The following is a 20697-nucleotide window of genomic DNA, read 5'->3' on the forward strand; positions in this document are numbered from 1 at the left end:
TAAAGTGAATCAGACCTGATGCACTTGACTACACAATGAATTCGACACGAATCACTTGGATATGGAGCCAGCTAACACGAATCACTTGACTATGAAGTGAATCAGTCTTGAATCTGAAGTGAATCGATCCTGAATCACTTGAATAGAAAGTGAACCAGCCTCTAATCAATTGGATGTAAAGTGAATCTGACATGAATCATTTAAATGAGTGATTCCAAGCAACATCACCAAAATTTGGTAAATTTTTTAATTCATTTTTTTCTATTGAGCTGAAACTTTGCACAGTTTTCCAGTTCCATCTAAATCGTCATTTTCCGATATCAAATCTTCAAGTTGAGTCACGACTAACTTTTCAAAAGGGTGTATGTGAAAATGGTTCTAAAATATTCAAAAAGCTGCACAGCAAAAACGGTTCGTTCGATTGTTAGACAACTAAAGAAACAAAGTTAGACAACTAAATAAAGATTCCAAAAAAAATACACACAGTAAAATTTTTTTTTTTTTTGCATTAAAAAACATAATTTTTGACACAAAAACTCAAATATCTCAAAACCCTATCGGAATACCAACTAATACCAATGTAATTTTTTGAGGGAAAACGGTCCATTATATTAGCTATCTACCATAAAAATTTGGTGATGGTAAACCAATAAACAAAAAAGTTATGACATTTCAAACATGTCACAATTTTCACATTTAGTAGAAATTTTTTTTTTTTTTTCGGTGTAAATTATTACGGGCACCGCAGTTTGTTGCTGATTTTATTGTTAAGGGCCTTGCGTGAATTAAACAAGTCGTTTTCATGTATTCATTAGTAATATGTATATTATATGTATAAATATTATGTATATGTATAAATATTATATGTATATGTATATATGTATAAATTAAAATGAATTAACAGATTACACGAAAATAAATTTTTTTTTTACCAGGATATTTTTTTTTAAAGTATGATCGATGAGTTTCTAAATGTTATATATAAACTTTAAAAGTTTTGGATTTGGGTATGCGTTATGAGATCATGAAAACATTTTATTAATACTTAATTATTTATTTATTGTTATTCAATTTTTTTACAATATCGAACACTTTTGCATCATTATCAGTACAGTTCGAGTATAGTTTTGCTTTAATTTTATTTTCTGACAATGGAATGAAACAGTGAAATTTTTGGGTTCCTTGGATCGTTTTCGCGTTATTATATTGCTCGCTGAGCTCTGATGCCGTTAATTCGTACTCTTCAGTAGTAGTAAAACAAAATGATAATTTTGTTAAATCTCCTTCTTTTCTGCGATTCGCCCAATCAAATAGTTCTTTTGCAGTTTTAATTGGATGCTCACGTTCTTTGGCTAAACTTGCTCTTGTGGCCATGCGCTTTATGGTTCCTCCAATAGCATCACAAGGACCTTTGCCATGTCACGTAGCAAAGAAATGCCATTCTGCATCAATTCCGTACTTTGATTTAAATTGACATAGGCTCGAAAAATTCTTACGGTTTTTGTACTGCGATGCTGCTCCATCAGACGTGAAATATATCTTTCTGATTTCTTTATCCTTATCAACGCGTAAAAAGTTAATCATTTTGGCAATGAACAAATTTACAGATACTGAGTCGTGTCTTAAATCTTCGGAAATTACAATAAAACTAAAATGTTCAATTTGCGTACTTCCATTGAAATAAATAACGAATGGATGAATTGTAGCTTGTTGTACGTTCCAGTGATGGGACTGCACTTCATCTTGCAATACAAAGCTATAGTTTTCAGAAAAATCACAAATGACTAAAAATTCACCATCTTGTAATGTATTTTTCGTATTTTTTAAAAAGCGGGATTGCTCTGTTTTAATAAAGTCGTGAGGAATTAAACTTTCTGATTTCAAGCAAAACAATGACACAAACTCATCTACAGGTTTTACAATAGTTTCTAGGTCACACCTATCCGTGGTCACCCATTGCTCAAATGATAACTGATCAATATAATTTTCTTCAAACTCAGCGAGTATTTTCCAATGATGAAGAATCTGGACAATCCGAACAAGATCGTAGATAGCAATTTGATGTTGTATTTTCACACAAAAGACTACCAGTTAACATTTTAATATCCTTTGATAAATTGATTCTTTTCAAACTATGTAAGATTAGGTTAATATTTTCGTGTGTTGTGCACACACAAACATTATGTGTTCCTGAATTGGATAGAAGCTTGCATTGCCTTGGACGAAGGCTTGCAAATGAGGAAAAACCTACCTTAATATTTTCGTTAATTTCCTTGAAGCGTGTATACGCTTCTTTCAAAGTAGTCATCATTAATCGTTTTTGGATTGCTTGACGCTTTCCATCTTTTTTTACAGATACATAATCTTTTTGGCCAGGCATAGCTCTACTTACTTCATCGTCTTCAAAATATTGAATTATTTTTTCTTTTGTCTCATCTATTAATGAAGTACTCGACCTAGCATTTTTGGTTGCAAGACAGTTATTTTTGAATTGTTTTGCCTCTTTTGCTGTATTTCTATTGGTTTTGAACTCATCAATGGCGTCTTGAATAGACCACGAGCTTGGCAGCATCGACAAAATAAATAATTTTTCTTTCCTTGTCGTGGCTAGATTCGAGAACCTTTCCTTCATATTCATAATTACCTCATCGTAGTCTGTATTTTCCACATCCTCAGGTCCTAATTTGAAGAGGTTTCTTCGTACAGCTTCGTTGATTTCACGGTATTTTTTCTCGGGATAATTGACGTAACCCATCTTCGTCCATTTAATCGGAGTCACTTTTATTCCAGCTATCCCTTCGTTGAAGCGTTCGATGTTGACCTTCTGGATGCACTCATCTTCTGATTGATTTGTTGAAACAGATGTCGCTGATGGTACCGTGGCAAGACTATCTGCACTTGGTACTTCTGGTAACTCCTCAGTTGTTGTCGGTGCATCTAGTAATTCCTCAGTTGTTGTTGTTTTCGAACTTCCTGCAACCTGATCCACCGATGATGTACAGATTGCCCGTTTGTCAACGTTTAAACGGCAGGACGTACAAATGCGTAAATTTGTATTCAATGTAGACATTGGAGCATAACCAGCCGCTTTCAGTTTATCTATGGTGCTTTCGGTGAGATTTCGTAGCTCTTTCGAACACTTTTTTTCTGCAAACGGCCTGCAGCAGTTGAGAAAGCGACTACTCATGTTGCTCGTTAGATTTTAATAAACAAAATCACTTTTAAGTTTTTACTGACTAGTTTGGTGTCGTTTGCTTGACTGAAGAAAAATTTTACAATTAAATCTTTTATAACCATAGTGGTAGTATATTTTTAGCTTTTTCGTGAGTATGTTCATGGTATGTACCTATCATGTTTTTGATGTTGTTGAAGTTACTCGCTTTCTCCCAAATATGATTAACAAAGTCTATTCTCTACCAAGGCGGGTCTATACCCAGGTGTAATCAGATTTTAACTTTGTGGAGAAAACCAGCGCCGAGAAAACCGACCTGCTTTACGTATACTAGATCACCTGGGTATAGACCCGCCTTGTTCTCTACGAGGTAAACTTTTTGCAGGTAAACTAGTCGTATACCTGTATAGAAAACTTTTTTTGTAGCTTTTGTCTTCAATATTAGATTTCTTATAGGTTTCTTTTATCAAAAGGTTTCAACACTATTGAGAGAATTTTTCTTCAGTTACGTACAATAAAAAATATGACACTATCAAGACTTTAGATCACAACACTGGATCGCGTCTAACTTTCTAATAGATGCTATAATAGTTATGAATAATTAAATAAAATATCGAGAAAACAACTTGTTAACCTCATGTGGTACCCTTAACAAAAAATTCAGCAACAAACTGCGGTCCTAAAAAAAAATTAACAATGAAAAAAAAAAAAATTTCACTAAGTGTCAAATTTGTGAAATATTTGAAATGTCATAACTTTTTTGTTTATTGGCTTACCATCACCAAAATTACGTTGGTATTCCGATAGGGTTTTGAGATATTTGAGTTTTTGTGACAAAAATGATGTTTTTTAATGCAAAAAAAAAATTATTTTACTGTGTGTATTTTTTTTGGAATCTTTATTTAGTTGTCTAACTTTGTTTCTTTAGTTGTCTAACAATCGAACGAACCGTTTTTGCTGTGCAGCTTTTTGAATATTTTTGAACCATTTTCACATACACCCTTTTGAAAAGTTAGTCGTGACTCAACTTGAAGATTTGATATCGGAAAATGACGATTTAGATGGAACTGAAAAACTGTCTCGAAAGTTTCAGATATTTTTGAAATGGTCGATCAGAATCGACTTGCATGCCTCCGTGGAATCCCTCAAATATGAAGTACAAGTATGTTATATACTTGAATCGTCTATCAGTCTCGATTATGAAGAGATTATATCCTAAATCATTTGAAAATTAAAAAAATCACACCTGATTCACTTGAACAAAAGTTAAAACATAACTAAACCCATAAATATAAAGCAAATCAGACCGAAATCGCAAAAAAAAAATGAATCTAACTTGTAACACATGAATATAAAGCATATCAGACATGAATCATTTGTAAATAAAGTGAATTACTTAAAGATGAAGTGAAACAGTAATGCATTTCTCAAATATGAAGTAAATCAGCACTGAATCTGTAGAAAATGAATTGCCAACCAGTGAGACAATAACGTGCCGGTCCGGTGTTTCTTTGACTGTTTGAGCAACTTTGCCGCATACTTGAACTTGCTATTTCATCTGGATAACGATGCAGAATTCTTAATTGCAAAGTTGTAGTAAAATTGGGAATGTGTCCGAATTGAACTGTGGATTCAAGTTCCACCGAATACGTTATACTAAAAGATAATGTGACTAAGATTATATTTGATATTGGCTAAAATATCTCTGTCAGCTGAGCTTTCCTGAAAACTATAAAAAGCTGAGTTTTAAATGCCTCAAAAAATACATCATTGCTTGCCACAACCAAAAATATGTCAATTTATGTAGGCGTGTTTTTGTAATAAAAAACATGTCAACAAATGTTTCGGTTTAAAACACAGAAAAAGATTGTGAGTATGCACCAAACAATTTGTTTTTAAAAACTATAAAAGGGGGGTCAATCCGTAAAACAAAATGGCAACATCTTTTAAGATAATGTTTCAGTCAGTTTGCAAAAAAGGTACTTCTAATATCATAATTTTTTTTTGGAGAAAGATATGTATAGATGAAACTTTTGACTTGATTTAACAAAAATGATTAAAACAATAAAAATCACATTGAAAGCTTGCTTTTACCACAAGCTGTAGCATTTTTGCAAATTATATTTAAAATTAAAGCTTCTTATAAGAAAATTGCTCATCCTCTTTTGCTTTCTTTTTTAAGTTCTATTAATCTTGGCTAAAAAATCTATTATTAAAAGTAAAAACGACTAAAATTTCATCGGCCAAAAGTTTTGGGTCACTGGTGCTCACGAGTGTAAACCTACGATAAACAAAAATGCGAACAGGCTTGATGTGACTAAGTTCGCACCCGCCTGCTCGGGAGAACATACTGAAAGAAAAAGGGAATAGTTTTTCCGAAAAACCATATTGACACTGAACGGCTCCGAACACGTTTATAAATCACTCTAGCTTCGTTTACTCACGAGCACGACAGGTGTGAGTAAATCAGTACACTGATGCTCGCGAGCATTTTATTTTATTTTTGTTTCGGTTCAGCGGCATGTTCACTTCTTGTGTATCATGTTGATCTCTTCGAAATTTCTCGTTCAATATCTTAGGCTCATTTGAAGAAAAAAATATTGAGACATATTTTCGAACGATATTATTATTTTCAGGAGGAAACCTTACGCTGCAAGACAAATTTTGCTTAATGTTGCAACTTAAGATCAAATTTTTGTGTACGAGTAATTTTGCATGCATGCATTATTTTTTCAGCCGATTTAGGGGGTATACAACAGCGTGGTTGTAGCGTCCTTGGTTGCATTATATCTAAACTTTGAAAATCAATCGCTAATTTCTGGCCACGGATCACTTATTTATTTTTGTGTGGGGACAAATACAATAAAGCAAATAGTAAGAAAATTAAAAGAAATGCATCTAAAACTTTCCTCATAAATCTTATTTCTAGCCCACTGTGCACCGTTCCTATCAATTCCGTCACGTGAAAATTAATTACGTCTACCGCGTCTGTCGGTTGGGTTGTAGCAAATCGCTGCTGTCTACCGGAGCGAGTGTAATTTTACCGAGAAATAAATATCTGCACACATGCAAAGTCTTCAGCTGCATTTATTGACCGATACATACGACAAAAAAAAACATAAAACCCATGAAGACAACTTCTTTTCGACGACACTTTTTCTTCTCAACAAACCCATTTTCGTTTGTCGACACCATTCGTCGAATATGTTTACATTTCACTAGGAAATATTTGGGCTAAGCGCTGGTAGTAGTACTCTTCTTCTCTTCTTCTTCTTTCTGGCGTTACGTCCCAACTGGGACAAAGCCTGCTTCTCAGATTAGTGTTCTTATGAGCACTTCCACAGTTATTAACTGAGAGCTTTCTTTGCCGATTGACCATTTTTGCATGTGTATATCGTGTGGCAGGTACGAAGATACTCTATGCCCTGGGAATCGAGAAAATTTCCTTTACGAAAAGATCCTCGACCAGTGGGATTCGAACCCACGACCCTGAGCTTGGTCTTTACTGCGCGTTTACCGCTACGGCTATCTGGGCCCCTAGTAGTACTCAGTCAGTGTCGATGATGGAGTTGAGCTATTTTGAGTACGTCTCAATTGACGACACACAACGTTTTCAGTCAACGGATTCGGTTTTGACAAAAAAAAAGCGACATTCGATGTCAAACCGCGTGAACGACAACCCATTGCCAATGGATTTTCCATTCTTGAAGAGCTTTCTAGAGGTCAAGGTCCCATTTGCGTAGTTAATCTCCCACGCTGATTAGAAATTAACGCCGAAATCTGATAACGCAAATCATAGCCATGTGACTGCTTGAAGCGGAACGCACTTACCGCAACGCGATCGTTCTTGGTAATGCACATTTTCAGATATACTTTCACAGCACGCGAAAACGGGAGAAAAAACTTGTAGAAATTTAATAATCACAAAGGCGGTTACCCGCGACTCGATTTTCAACAACACCTATATTGCAAGCCGATACACAGACGACTGACTTCGTGCCCAGTGAACCACACAGCCAAATGTAGCAATATCTCATGAATCAGGCTCCACCGATACCCCATCACGACCCTGCTCCAGACTCAGCGTTCTACCTCATCGTTCTTCTGGCTCAATTGAGGAAGCAAGGAGGAAGTCTAGAAGCCCATGGAAGTTATGGTTTATTAAGGTGGACATACCCCGCGGACTTCTCCTAAATTTGTGCACCGTAATATCCAATGGCCTGGGCAAACAGACGCGCGGCAACGAACTCAGCTCAGTTCGGTCAACACGGCGCACAGTGGTCCAAAGCTGGTCAAAAAAAATGAAGCTCATGTGAAGTGGGGACCTATGTCAGATGAAAATGACTCTCTTGCTATAAGGCATAACGGAGCCATTTTCATCATGTAACCAAATTAGTTTTTATACAACAATATGATATATTGTTTGAGCCTATGAAAAATCAGTCAATTGTGAAATACTTTGACGGCATGTAAGTGCAATGTGTCATTGCAAACATTTGAACAAACATATCGGTATTATAATGCCTAAAATTAGTGATTATAATAGTTACACTTCAAATTTCCACTTCTGAATTTCGACGATCATCTTATTCAAAACTCCGCTCAGAGGTTACAAATAACTAAATACACCTAATTTGAACCAAATTTTGATGGTTTATTTCTTTTGATAATCACGGCCAATAAATATCCTTTCGAATATCTCAGATTTCCTATAAATTTGTGGACTTATACAATCTAAAGGGTGTAACTTCAAAACTGGCACTACGCTTTTTTATAATTTTTCCTGGACATGCAGCTTAACTATAGAACGCCGACTAGTGAGCACAAAGTTGATGGAGATTTTTTCTGATAATAACGTTCGGGGGAGCACCGTGCCTGTATGAATAATTAAAGATTTTCCAGAGCAACAACTGGGAGATTCGATGGATGACATAGTGGAATAATATGTTGCTTATCAGGAGGTCAAGGCCTGGACTTTTTTTTTCAAACTTATTTTGTGGAAACTACTTGAGGTAGCAACATTGGAGTGCTTTAGTGCTTGAAGCACATTCTAGAGGAATCTTTTGAACATACTTTGCAGAAAGTGGAAACATGAAAGTGAACATAATCGCAGAAAGTGGAAAAATCAGGGGAATTTCTGGTTCTGAATATATTTTAAGACAAATCTCTGTATAAATTACTAGAAAATGGTTTTCCTAAAAAAAAACACAGCCAGATTGTTTCTGAGGATGCCTTAAATATATCTCTGTTCATCATTAAAACTCATATTATTTGTTGAAAACAAATGAGCTGCTGTTGAATATCAGCAAGACTGGTAACGAATGAGTGCCTTGTAAACAGGAACTTAATAGACCTCTTGATTAAAAAAAACACCAGGTAAAAAACAACCCAATCAGGAATCAAGAAAGCAAAACCTGACCAGACATTAATATGAAATCTAAAACTTTCTTTTAGAAATTCCCCGTGACATTACGTCAATCATTACTGCTTGTACCGTATGTATATTTTCATGATTTTCTCTAAGAATTCCATTGGAAATTAGTTCCGGCATTTGCTAAGAGATTCAAACACTTTTCCGAAGATTCCGTCAGGAGTTCATTTAGTAATTATTGCTTGTGGAATTCATAACAACAAATTTCTCAAGATTTTAATCTGGTTTAATGATGACTACAGAAATTACTTTAGAGGACATGCGGAATTCCTCCATAGATTCTTTCAGATATTTTTCAAGAAAATCGTAAGTCCCAGGATTTTATCTTCCAGGCTTCTTCCATCGATTTCCTTAAGACATCCTCCAGAATTCTCGTTAAGCACATCTTTACCCAATTCAATCAATCATTTCTCCAGAGATGCCTCCAGGAATTTCTCAGATTTTCCTATAAAATTGTCTTTCTGGACTCCTTTAAGATTTCAACTAGAAATTCTCTAAGGATAGCTTCACCTAAGATAAAACCAGTGTATGAACTAAAGTCACCCTTAACAAAAAATGATCTTTAAAAAAATTACTAGACTATTAAGAAATTTTAAAAAGATTTCTTAGATATTAAAAAAAACAATCGTATCTCTGGATAAAATCTCACAGGATTTATTGAAGGAATTCCTTGAAAATATCGAACGGTATCCCTTAAGAAACTTTTGTAGAAATGATCGGATGAATCACTGGAAAAAATCTCTGAAGATTCCATGGGGATTTTTTGAGAAATTCTTTGTGAGATGTTCCGAAGAACTGCAGGAGTAATACTTAGATGAAATTTAGAAAAAAAAACCTGGTTGAAAGACCTAGGGGAGTTTTATGATGAATCCCAAGTCAAATTTATTGAGGAATTTACTGGAACAGTTCCTAACAGATTTCCTCGAATAACCCTCAAGGATTCTTTGGAGCATCTTCTAAGAGCAAGCTTGAATAAACCCTAGAAGGAATCTCCCAGAACAGGCGGAGGAATCTTAGCAGGACCTCTTCGAAAAAATTCTAAACGATTTCTTCAAACACCCTGGAATAAACCAACATTTTGAGAACTCGGATGAAGGATTAGTGGAATATTTGGAGAAAAGGCTAGGTTAGTACTTGTAAGAATAAAAAAGAAAAAATAATTGAGGTAGCAGCGTTGGAGTGCTCAAGGATTTTCTAGAAGAATTCATCTGAGCAACCTTTGAAAAATCACTGGAAAAAAATTTGGAGAAATTGGTAGATGACATTCTAGAAGATCCCTGTAGGAGTCCCTAAAAGTATTCCAGATGATATCTCTGAAGAAATCTCAAGGATCATTCCGTTTTCGAGGAACCTGAGACGAAATTTTCAAAGAGTCTTTAAAAAAGTTGCGTTTTAGTCTCTGAAGGTTTCTCTGAAGCCTGTAGAATTTTTGAGACCATTTTAGATAAAATAGATACTTTAGAGTCCATTGGGAAAAAAGACTGTTTGGAGATTTGGGCTTGAAATCTCTAAAAAGAGACCTGCTACCAGCTCTGATAAGGCGTTTTAAGACATTGTTTCATAGGTGGCCATTTTTCCGAACGCCGTTTGGCCGAACGCCATTTGGCCGAATGCCGTTTGGCCGAACGGGTCGTTTGGCCGAATGCCGTTTGGCCGAATCACGAAAACAAAATCAAATTGCTACAACGCTTTAATTGTTGATTTGTATGATGTGGCAGGACGATAATGATAAAATTTGACCGTCTATTCAGGACAAAGTTGTGGACTATACACATCGTGCAAGACTCTACTCTTCTGATGGTTGATTCGTTTCTGGTTTATCAACGGTGTTCTGAGATTTCAAGTGTCTTTAATGATCTCATCAAAAAATGTTCCTTCTTTTAAACATAGGCTTTTGTTTCGAGTTAAACTTGTTTCATTCATATCGGTAATAATTTGGCTTATGTTTCTATTGGGAATTTTAACTTCTTCAAATCATCGGCAGTTCTTTGTAGTTATACTGATAAAATTAATAATTGCATTACACTTGCTTAAATGTTCATAAGAAATTATTCCTTCTTTTGATCATGAGCTGTTCTTTTAAGAGTGAAGTATTTTTCATAGTTATTGGAATATAGTGTTGTTCATGAAGAGTCTTTTTCAAAACATACTTTTTAGCACAAAGGTTAAGTTAGGTGAGATGTCTTTCTCCTCCAAGATTAAGATTGCAACGTGTGATCTGAACTCTGCACCTTTGCTTGCGTAAAACAGTAAACCGAACAACTCAGTGACCACTTACGTCGAAGAAGGTCACTGGTTTTCCGTTGTGAAAAAGGGAAACAAAGACTTGCTAGAACAATTAAATATTTAACTTAGTACGATTCGAGGGATCGATGCAACCCGGCCTATAAGACAACAAACGCGATGCGAAAACCTCTGCTGGCAGCACTCACCCCCAGCAGAGAAGTGAATGATTGCTTACATTTAGGACGTTTTTTTTCAGCACTGACTGTTTCTTGAAATAATGCTAAAAAGCTAATTATTTGTATATCAATGATGATTTATATTTCTTTAAGAATGAGCAGAATAAGTTTTTTGAAATTCATTACAAATTCATACTAACTGTAGTTTACTGTTGTTTTCAATTTCGGCAAAACGGCATTCGGCCAAATGGCAATCGGCCAAATGACCCTTTCGGCTAAATGTCATTCGGCCAAACGGCATTCGGCCGAATGACCCGGAACCGTTTCATAGTATCTGATGTACTGTAGCTCCATTGGCGTATTTTTGTTCCAAGATATGAAAATTTATAGTCAGATCATGATCATTGGACTTGTTGTCATTTTTTTTTATTATAATCATAGATTCAAAAACCAGAGAAGTATGCCCACGCTACTTTACTTCAAATAAGTATGCAAATGAATACATTTCAATAAATTTCGATTGATCTAAATTTACGAAATATGCTATTTCAAACCGATAGATTTTTTTAACTTTTGCCCAACATTTGCTTGTAGTGCGACCACTGTGCAGCGCGGCAATCGTCAGCGCATGCGACGGGCAAAACAAAATTTGCAACAAGGCTTGTAAATGGTCAATATGGGCTATAATTTGTTGCGGTGCGCACGAGTTCAATGATGCTCTGTGAAGAGATCTGATCAACTCCATGTATTTGTAGGTACGCGCACTCTGTCAGTTAATTTTGTTTGCAAAAATCGAAATCGCCTAGGAGGCTGGCTAGCGACCGGCGAGTAGTGGAGATCCGTCGAGTTGGTTGGCCTGCATTATGCTTGTGCAGAAAATCACGTACTCACCGGTGGTGTGCAGCAGTGTGACGTCAGTGGAACGTTTTGTCAAAAATGAATCTACGGTTTCGGGCTGTGCTGTGCGATTTCGACTGGACTTCGACGGATAACAGCGTTTAAAAATCTTTAGCGATACCTATGATGATAGCTTATTTTTTATGATTCCTTTCGATGATCACTGTGTATGTTTGCGCAAGAAAGCAATTAGTGTTTGACGAATATTTGAAAAAAAAAAATCAAATTCGTATTTTTTTGTAAAATCCTCTACCGAGCCAGCTAGCACCCCGAACCACTCGTCTTATCATCTGTATCATTCAATGTCAGCGACAATAACGGCAGCGAGCGTCATGTTCACGTCAGACACAACATGCACTGTAGTTGATATAATTTGTGGCACTTTCCACACGCATACCCCTTTCACCTTTTCGTTAGTGCGCTTCCGACATAAGGTCCATTCTTGTACATCGACAAAACTGGGTCAACCCCTTATACTTCGATGGGCCTGTTGCTAACTACTAGGTATCATGAGAAATTTCTTCATAGTTGTTTATCGTTATTCTTCTTCATCTTGGCATTACGTCTTTACTGGGATAGAGCCTGCTTCTCAGCTTAGTGTTTAATGAGCACTTCCACAGTTATTCACTTTCTTTGTCAAAGTAGCCATTTTCGCATTCGTATATCATGTGGCAGGTACAGGGATTGAATCCTGAGAAAATTGAGAGAATCTCTCACGTATCGCTCTCTGTAACTATCATAACATGCTGCACATTATGAGAGACTGTTTATCGTATACTGCTACAACTTTGATCGGATTGGGGGGATAGTACTGCATGATAAAACCCCTCTAAACATGCTCCAAGCCTGGGGGACACTATTGCTATTGGAAGTTCGGGGATTGTTTATCGAGCCAGTAAAGAAAAACACCTATCCCCAACGGTAAACAAGCGAGAAAAAATAATTTTATCATCGCTCTCTCTTTGGGGCTCTCGCTCGATGCTTCCATTTATCAGACTTGTTACACCTTGCGATACAATGACGATCGTGGACCGCAACAGATGGGATGTTTTTCTTTGCTTGCTTTGATCGTGCTTCATACTCAATTGAGAGCGAATTCTGCAATGCCTGGGCAGGTACGATGATACTCTATGCCCAGGGAAGTCAAGGAAATTTTCATTACGAAAAAATCCTGGACCGACCGGAAATCGAACCCAGACACATTCAGCATGGCTTTGCTCTAACCACTCGGCTAAGGAAGGCCCCGTTTATCGTTATTATCAAGATTGATTTATCAGAGCTGGATTGAATAAGATTTCTACGAATCGGAAGGTTCTCAATCAATCCAATGCCGTCGAATCAAGAAGGCAGCCTTTGTCAGCAGAAGGAGCAAATTTATGATCATCATCGCAGATGATGACGGTAATCCGTGGTTAAATCAATTAACGTTTAACGTCTTACTAACCGTTCGAGGTTTATTCCGCAGTACCATCGAGTAGTTATTACTTCATTCATGTTTTTATTCCATTCGCTCATGCATCAATTCATCACCATTGACGTTGCAGCTGATGTATGTTATTATCAAGTTTACTGCAGTTTCTTGATTTTACTATTATAGGATGAACTCGCAAACGATAAGGTTGCTGTTTCCAGCGGTGAATGGAAGAGGGAAAATCATACCTTTGATAAAAGTGCAAGAAACTATCCATTAACTGCTTTTAGTTTCGCATAAGCACATGTAATAAGTAAGTTATAGATTATTTTGCTCCATCAAACCAGAATGCCACACGAGGTAATTTTTACCCACTAAAGCTAGTAGATCCCTCCGATCCGGTCTTCGTGGTATACTTATACGAGAAAGCTCTTGGGAAGTGACTCTCGAGAAACACGCCCACATGACGTACTCGAGACGTATTATTCACGCTTTGATAAACCCTAGGTACTTTACCCACTGGCCACTCTTCTCTGATTGTTGATTGACCACACTTTGCCAGCGGCCTTGCGGTGAAACGCAGCAAAAAACCGCTGCTGTCATTTCACGTCATTTTTGCACTCACGCTGCAGTTGATGATAACGTTATAGACTCCCCATAAAGTCGATTGGCTTATCTTTTCCTTTTTTTCATTATGGACCTGTGCGTACAAAGGCATTATCAAGTAGGCAGTGGTTCAGGAAATTCGATCAATATCGAATACTGATGAAATTTCTGATGCAATTGATTTAAATCAGAGGCAAGCCCTCATTTTATAGTTATAGCTCAGCGTACAAGTATGGCTAGAGTATCTAACGTTTTCTTATAACAGTTTCTGCTTTGTGACAAATATCTCTAAAACTCCAAGTAATTTTTAAGTGTTACATTGTCACTTTAGGAATATTGACATCATTTCCAAGATGATTACGGATCCAAAAAAGTAAATTTAAAACTATTATGGAGATTCGGATATTAGTAATTTGAGGAAAAATAAAATTATTGATTAGATTTTTTCATTTCAATCAGTTCAGTACGATTCTTATTTTGAGCAACAACAAGTTATCATAATATGAAAAAAAACCCTTCGTTACGATGAATACTGATTATAAAAACATTTAAATTCAGAAAACTTTGTAGGACTTCAAAAAGAATCGCCGAATCAATGGAATTGGGTATAACCGATTAAAGAAAGTAGGAATTGAATCCCTGCAAAAATTCTATGGGAATACCTAATGGAACATTCAAAACAGAGCTTGAGCTTGATGCCGCCCGTGGATGCTACTCCAGTATCGCCAGATCAGCTGCACTTACACAAGGAACCAACCGAATGACTGCTTGGGACTAATAGACACCCTCAGTGTATAAGTGCTGATGATCTCCTATTTTAGGCAACAATGGCGTCTGCCACGCACAATGGGGCAGATCGCTGTTTTCGACGGCCAAAACCTCTACTACTCTAGTTATGCACCCTAGAGGTTTGGTGTCTCCGACAAAGTGTTTTGGAATAACTTGTACTATATTTTGACACATTCAGATTTGATCTAGATAAGTGAAAACTGATCTAGATCAGTTTTATCTTTTGATAGGAGCGTCCTAGCAAAAAACTTTCTTCTGCAAAGTTGTTCATTGAGGCTTTTTTGACATTTCTTCGGAAGACATTTACACTCTATCACTGACGTGGATTACGATATATGACAATTTAGTAAAAACAGTCAAAAAATCGATTTTGACCTTTTTTTCATACAAAAAAAAAATGGTAAAAAATATGTTGTCATCAAGTATCAGAAGCTTAACTATAACAAAGTAAATTTACATCATTTACTAGCAAAATTTTCAGATTTAATTATGTTTTTGATAAAAACAGTCTAAAAATAGTGTTTAACAAAATCCAGGATAACCCATGAAGCGGCAGATGGTGGCAGCTAATTTTTTGTATACGACTAGTCAAGAACATAAGTTTCATTGTCCCGAAGAAAGAAAAGTGGGACCACGTGGGGCTTTTTTGTTGTGGTTGTTTGAAAGCTTGATGAAAATATGTGAAAAAATGCTTATATATGAGAAACTTTTCATGAATTTATATTTTTCAAATGTATTTCTAAAACACATTGCATGTTGACGAAGTGATTTGAAAAAGTCATCACCAGACTGGTATCGTATAATATGGCTTTTATTAAACACAATACTATTACTCTAATAAAAATCAAAGGATAGATAGATAGGTAGATACACATATGGGACAAATTATCTTGAATTCCGTTTAAAAGTTTATTGGAATACCAGTTTAGAGATGACTTCTTCAAAACTTTGAGATTTCTTACGCGCCATACAATTTATTTTTAATTTTAATACATCTAATAATCTTATCATGGGGGGAGGGGGGTTTGAAAAATCCCGAAAATTGTCTTACGTAATTAATGGACAGCCCCTTATACTGGCCCACTGTAGACCGTGGAGTCCGACTGCATCTACGCCAGTTCATGCGGGAGTGTATGGATTGAGGGGAAGGCATGGCACAGAGGTTTGCTTTTGTGTTTAACAGACTGCCTATGTGTCAGGCGTAAGAAAAGGCGTGCTATAATGATGGAAGAATGGAAGCGTTAGGAAAACGGTTTCTCGTCCGTCTCTGGTTCTAGCGTTTGCTATGAACGAATAGTTTGAGTGTGATAGATTAAGAATGGAAGATAGAAGCAAGTGAGAGATAACAACTACAAAGTACGAGGAAAGGGACGGGCCTGGGATTGAGCAGAAGTGGTAGCCAACCACCAACCTAATGGAATATTCGGAACAATTCATAAAGTAATATCTAACAATAATATAAATCCATTATTGAATCTCTGGTAGGATTCCTGTACGAGTTTTTGTATAAACTCTTACAAAACCTTTTAAACCCCTCCTAAACATTAACTCCGCAGCATTTATGAGGGGTGTCTCTAAGTTGGAAGCCTCTAATTGAGTAGCATCAAGTTTCACTCTCAATCCAAGTTTCTAAAAGCAGTTATATTAGCGAGGCTACATAAGTAACAGGAATATTGCCAGCATCAAATCTGGGAATTATATCCTATAAACTACGCTAACACTGAATTCTTACAGAAATCCGCACGAAAATTTCTAGTGTTAATTCACGAAAAAATCTAGTAGAAATTTTAAAGCAATTCCTGACGGAATATCTGAAGAATCCTAGGGGATATTCTAGGAAAAGTCTCTTGAAGGATTATCTGCTTAAATTCCGTATTACTACCTAGAGCAAAATCTTGTAAAATATCGCGAATAAATCTTGAGGTTCCCTGAGTATCAATCCAGTAATGAATATTTTTCCAATAGAATCACTTTCGATTTTGGAAGAACCGCTGAAGAAATTACCGAGTATGTTTCTTATAGATTACTGATTCATGACTAATCTGCTAAAGAATTATTTCAAGCATCTTTCAAGAATGTTTGGATAAACGCCTGAAGGAATTTCTGATAGATTGGTTACAATCATGCATGAAAATTAATTCTGTTTCTCCACTGTACCTCTAGAGCTCCATAGATTTTCGATGAACTGGAGACAATCCAGACCAGATGAATGAACTATCGATAAAGCAGATGCAATAAACTATCGATAAACAATGAATTAACTATATACACAAATATTAAACTGATTTTGAAATTTCAGACCGTTTGCGATTGTTTGTTCAAGATTTTTTTTTATGAAAAACGCTTTTTTCATCAAGAAATAGTGGATCAAAATAGTTGTGTGATAGTGAAATAGTTGTGGGAAAAATGGTTGAAATCGTCGAAAGAAAAACTATAGAAAGAATTTCGTATGTAAATGCTGAAAAAATGAATGGTGGATTCTTTACAAAAACTCTCATAAGATCGAATTTCAGTGAAAACCGTGAGTATTTGGATAAATCGACAAAAAAAATCTCCCAAAAATCATACAATCCTAAAAAAAATCACAGATGAAATACTTGTAAATTATTGTATAATTTTTTGAGATAGACGGAACAATCTTCAAATATATAGAATATGTAAATGTATGCATAATTTGTTAATGTATCTAAAGAGAAAGGCCTGAATGATATTTGAATGAGTATCTTTAAAATGAAATATCTCGGAATCCAAAGATGGCCGCCACAATGGCCAACTTGTGCTCCTACTCACGTTTTCAAAGGCACTAAACTGGAGAAATTATTGGCAATCGTTGCTAATATTCTTATTTTAAGCATTCTGTTTGTGCACGAAGCCAAAATAAAAAGTGTACTGCTGTTGGATGCTTTCTTAGCGAGATTTGTGCCTTTGAAGTGCAATCTAAGAAGATGATTCACCTTAGATTCGTTGAAAACTATCAGACGTCAGGATTGTTAAAAGAAATCATTTAGTAATTTTTTGAGCGATTTTATGGTGGATTTCCTGGGCTATCTCAAAAGGAATACATAGACCAAATATTGTATATTAGAAATTCCTTTTCGTGCAGGAGTTCTTAAAAAAATCTCTACAGCGATGCTTTAAAAACATCCTGAAGGACTAAAATTTGAAGAAATCTTCGTAGTAAATCGCAATGACTCTACTTTTAATTCTTTGAAGCATACCCACAACAATAATTAAGTATATTCCAACTTCAGAATTTTTTTTGAGGCAGGACCGGTAGCAATAGAGTCTAGGATAAATAGGAACTTTAAAATAACGTGATTTAAAAAAAAAGAGACCAAAAAATATAAAACGAAACAAAATCTATCGAAAATAAGATCAAGATTTTTTATCAGGGTTTTCATAAGGATTTGTAAAAACAATTGACCAGACATTTCTCTGAGGGAACTCCTAACAATTTTGTTTAGAATTCCTCGTGCCATTTTGCCAGACATGTTATTTATTTAAGGTAAAAAGATGTAATACGCCCCCTTACTGCTCTATCGCAGTAGCAAATTCATCAATTCTAAAGTTTTTTTATATCAAGGTGTTCCTTATTTAGTTGTTCATGCTCTGCACGCAACTTTTGTCTTTCCAAATTGCTTCAAAAAAGCGTATAAGATGCACAACCCGAGCAATATGCCCCTTCCATAAGAAAAAGGTCCACAGCGTTGTGAAAAAGTTTCCAAGGAGAATTCCACCACTTGCTAAGCTTAAAGGGGTCCATTAGCAGTCGTCTTCCGGTAAAAGTGTTTGTGATAAGTACAATAGTAAAGGATGGGCTTGCTTATCGGACGCATAATTTCACGCCAAAAATCTGATTATCGATATTTTTAGAATTTCTATTGATTGTTAATACTTCTCACATATATGTTGTGCAACATCATTTTTTCGCGAATATTTAACATATGTGATCATATTCACGTGTAAAAGAAACTTCAATCCCGTGAAAATGAAGAGGGGTGTATTGCCCCGTTGGGGCGTATTACACCGAGTTACCCTATGTTTTTTTTTATGATTTTTTTTCTAGTACTTTAATGAATAATGGATCATTCATTTTCCAAAGTTTTGTACATGTATTATTACAAATATGTTTCTTACGTGGACTAGCCTTAGAATTATCTATGGAATTTTCAGTCAGGATAGAATAGCTTCACGAATTCACCAGGAATTATCTGAGAATATCTTTATAAAAAGAGTAATACCGGGCAAATATTCGCACCAAACTTGTCGCAGAGAACATCTATTGAACTAATAGCATTTAAGCTGCGGCTTGTAAAGCAAATTATACTTCGAAAAGTAGCACTAGATTTTTAAAGTTTAATTTGTTTTCCAAGAAATGTAATATTTAGTATTCATCCATTCCACGAAAAACCGATCTAGTGGGTCACCGATCGATCGATCGATAAAAATCATAACTTTTGAACAGCTTAACCGATTTTCAATTTTTTTTTACGGAATGAAAGCTTAAGATTTCAACTTTTCAGAAAAAATATAAAACTCTGAAAATATTTCTTTTTTACATAAAAATATATAAAAAAATAGTTTTACAGGAAATTTTTATATATTTTCATGAAAAACAAATTCAGAGTTTTCTGAGTTTAATATTTTTTTCTGAAAAGCTGAAATCTTAAGCTTTGATTCGATAAAAAAAGATTGCAAATCGGTTGCGCTGTTCAATTTTTTTTTTTTTTTTTCAAAAATCTAATGCACTGAGACCTACAGTGTGTGCCGATGAAAAATGACGGATTTTTTATTATCAAAAAAATATATCTCAAAAATTAAAATACTCAAAAAATCCAAAAACACGTGTATCTTTATTTTGGATAAGGAACAAAATAGCACATTTTCACGGAATACGGTGACCCACTAGATCGGTGTTTCATGGAATGGCTGTATATATATGAGCGGTAGACAGAAACAAGTGAAAGATACAACTACAAAGTACGAGGAAATGGACCTGGGATTGAACCCATGACCTTCTGCTTATGAAGCACAAGCGGTAGCCATTAGACCACAAAACGCGTCTGAACTCTGAACTCAGTACATACCAGTAGCTCTTATTTTCCTAGGTTTTCTTTCAAAATTTTCGGTTAGGACTATTGCAAGACTTGAAGCACTAATTTCTTTAAGGATACTTCCAGAAATTCGCAATTAATTTCTGATGAAACTCTTTGGAAAGAATCTAATTTGCAGGAGGGAACTCCTGCATGGATATCTCAAAAAATTAATGGATTATTTAAGAAGTCATAGTGAAATTTGCAAATAAATTATTAGAATTATATTATAAATAAACCAAACGGAACATTGGATAATATTCTGCATGATTTTCTGAAGGAAACTCGGGAAAGCTCCGAGCTGAATTCTAGCAGATATTCTAATAAGCATAATTGGAGGACCTACTGGAATATTTGCTTTAGCATTTCCTTATGTACCTCTTGAAGAATTCATGGAAATTTTACTTAAGAAATTGTTATAGTATCTAGAACAGGCCTGTCCAACCTTTTTAGCTCTTTTTCGACATAAATGGTTGGTGCGTTCGCTAGAACAATCCGATATGAACAAAATTAGTCTCACATGAAAGCTTTGTAGTACCGTAATCCGGGGTAACATTGATCATTTTTTTTAGTTTTTCTAAAAATTTTCATTTCATTTTAAATAAATGTTTTAAGTGAATTTTTGATTCAGCTGATATGGGGTAACATTGATCACCCAAGTAAACAACGTTCGCTAATATTGGAAATGTCGTTACTTATTAAAATCAGGGCCCCTGAAGCCGAATATGAAGACCAAACTCTTACAAGTCATTTACTTTTTGAGTTATTTCAAAATTAAAAACACCTTGAACCGCGTAATACGCCGAAAAGTAGGCAATTTCCTCAGGAAATTCTACATTCGTAATAGTATTTAGTTAATGTCGCCTAAATGAATAAACTTATGAAAGTTTTGACAA

At 35.4% G+C, this 20697-nt stretch overlaps 1 protein-coding gene across 2 annotated transcripts in view; it reads right to left on the reverse strand.

Annotated features, from left to right (window-relative positions):
• The window catches only part of LOC5565300 (trafficking kinesin-binding protein milt), a 312518-nt gene that overhangs the window by 275922 nt on the left and 15899 nt on the right, over nt 1-20697 (reverse strand). The window contains exon 1 of one of the 2 annotated variants that reach the window (XM_021846824.1): nt 7004-7253. The exons of the other annotated variant lie outside the window; for it this stretch is intronic. Coding sequence (XP_021702516.1) covers nt 7004-7033 — 30 coding nt within the window. The 5' untranslated portion in view covers nt 7034-7253. Of the gene's footprint in view, nt 1-7003; nt 7254-20697 lie in introns of those variants that run through there. 2 annotated transcript variants of the gene reach the window in all.

This window comes from Aedes aegypti, chromosome 2 (assembly GCF_002204515.2).
Source record: "Aedes aegypti strain LVP_AGWG chromosome 2, AaegL5.0 Primary Assembly, whole genome shotgun sequence".
In the NCBI taxonomy this organism is placed as follows: domain Eukaryota; kingdom Metazoa; phylum Arthropoda; class Insecta; order Diptera; family Culicidae; genus Aedes; species Aedes aegypti.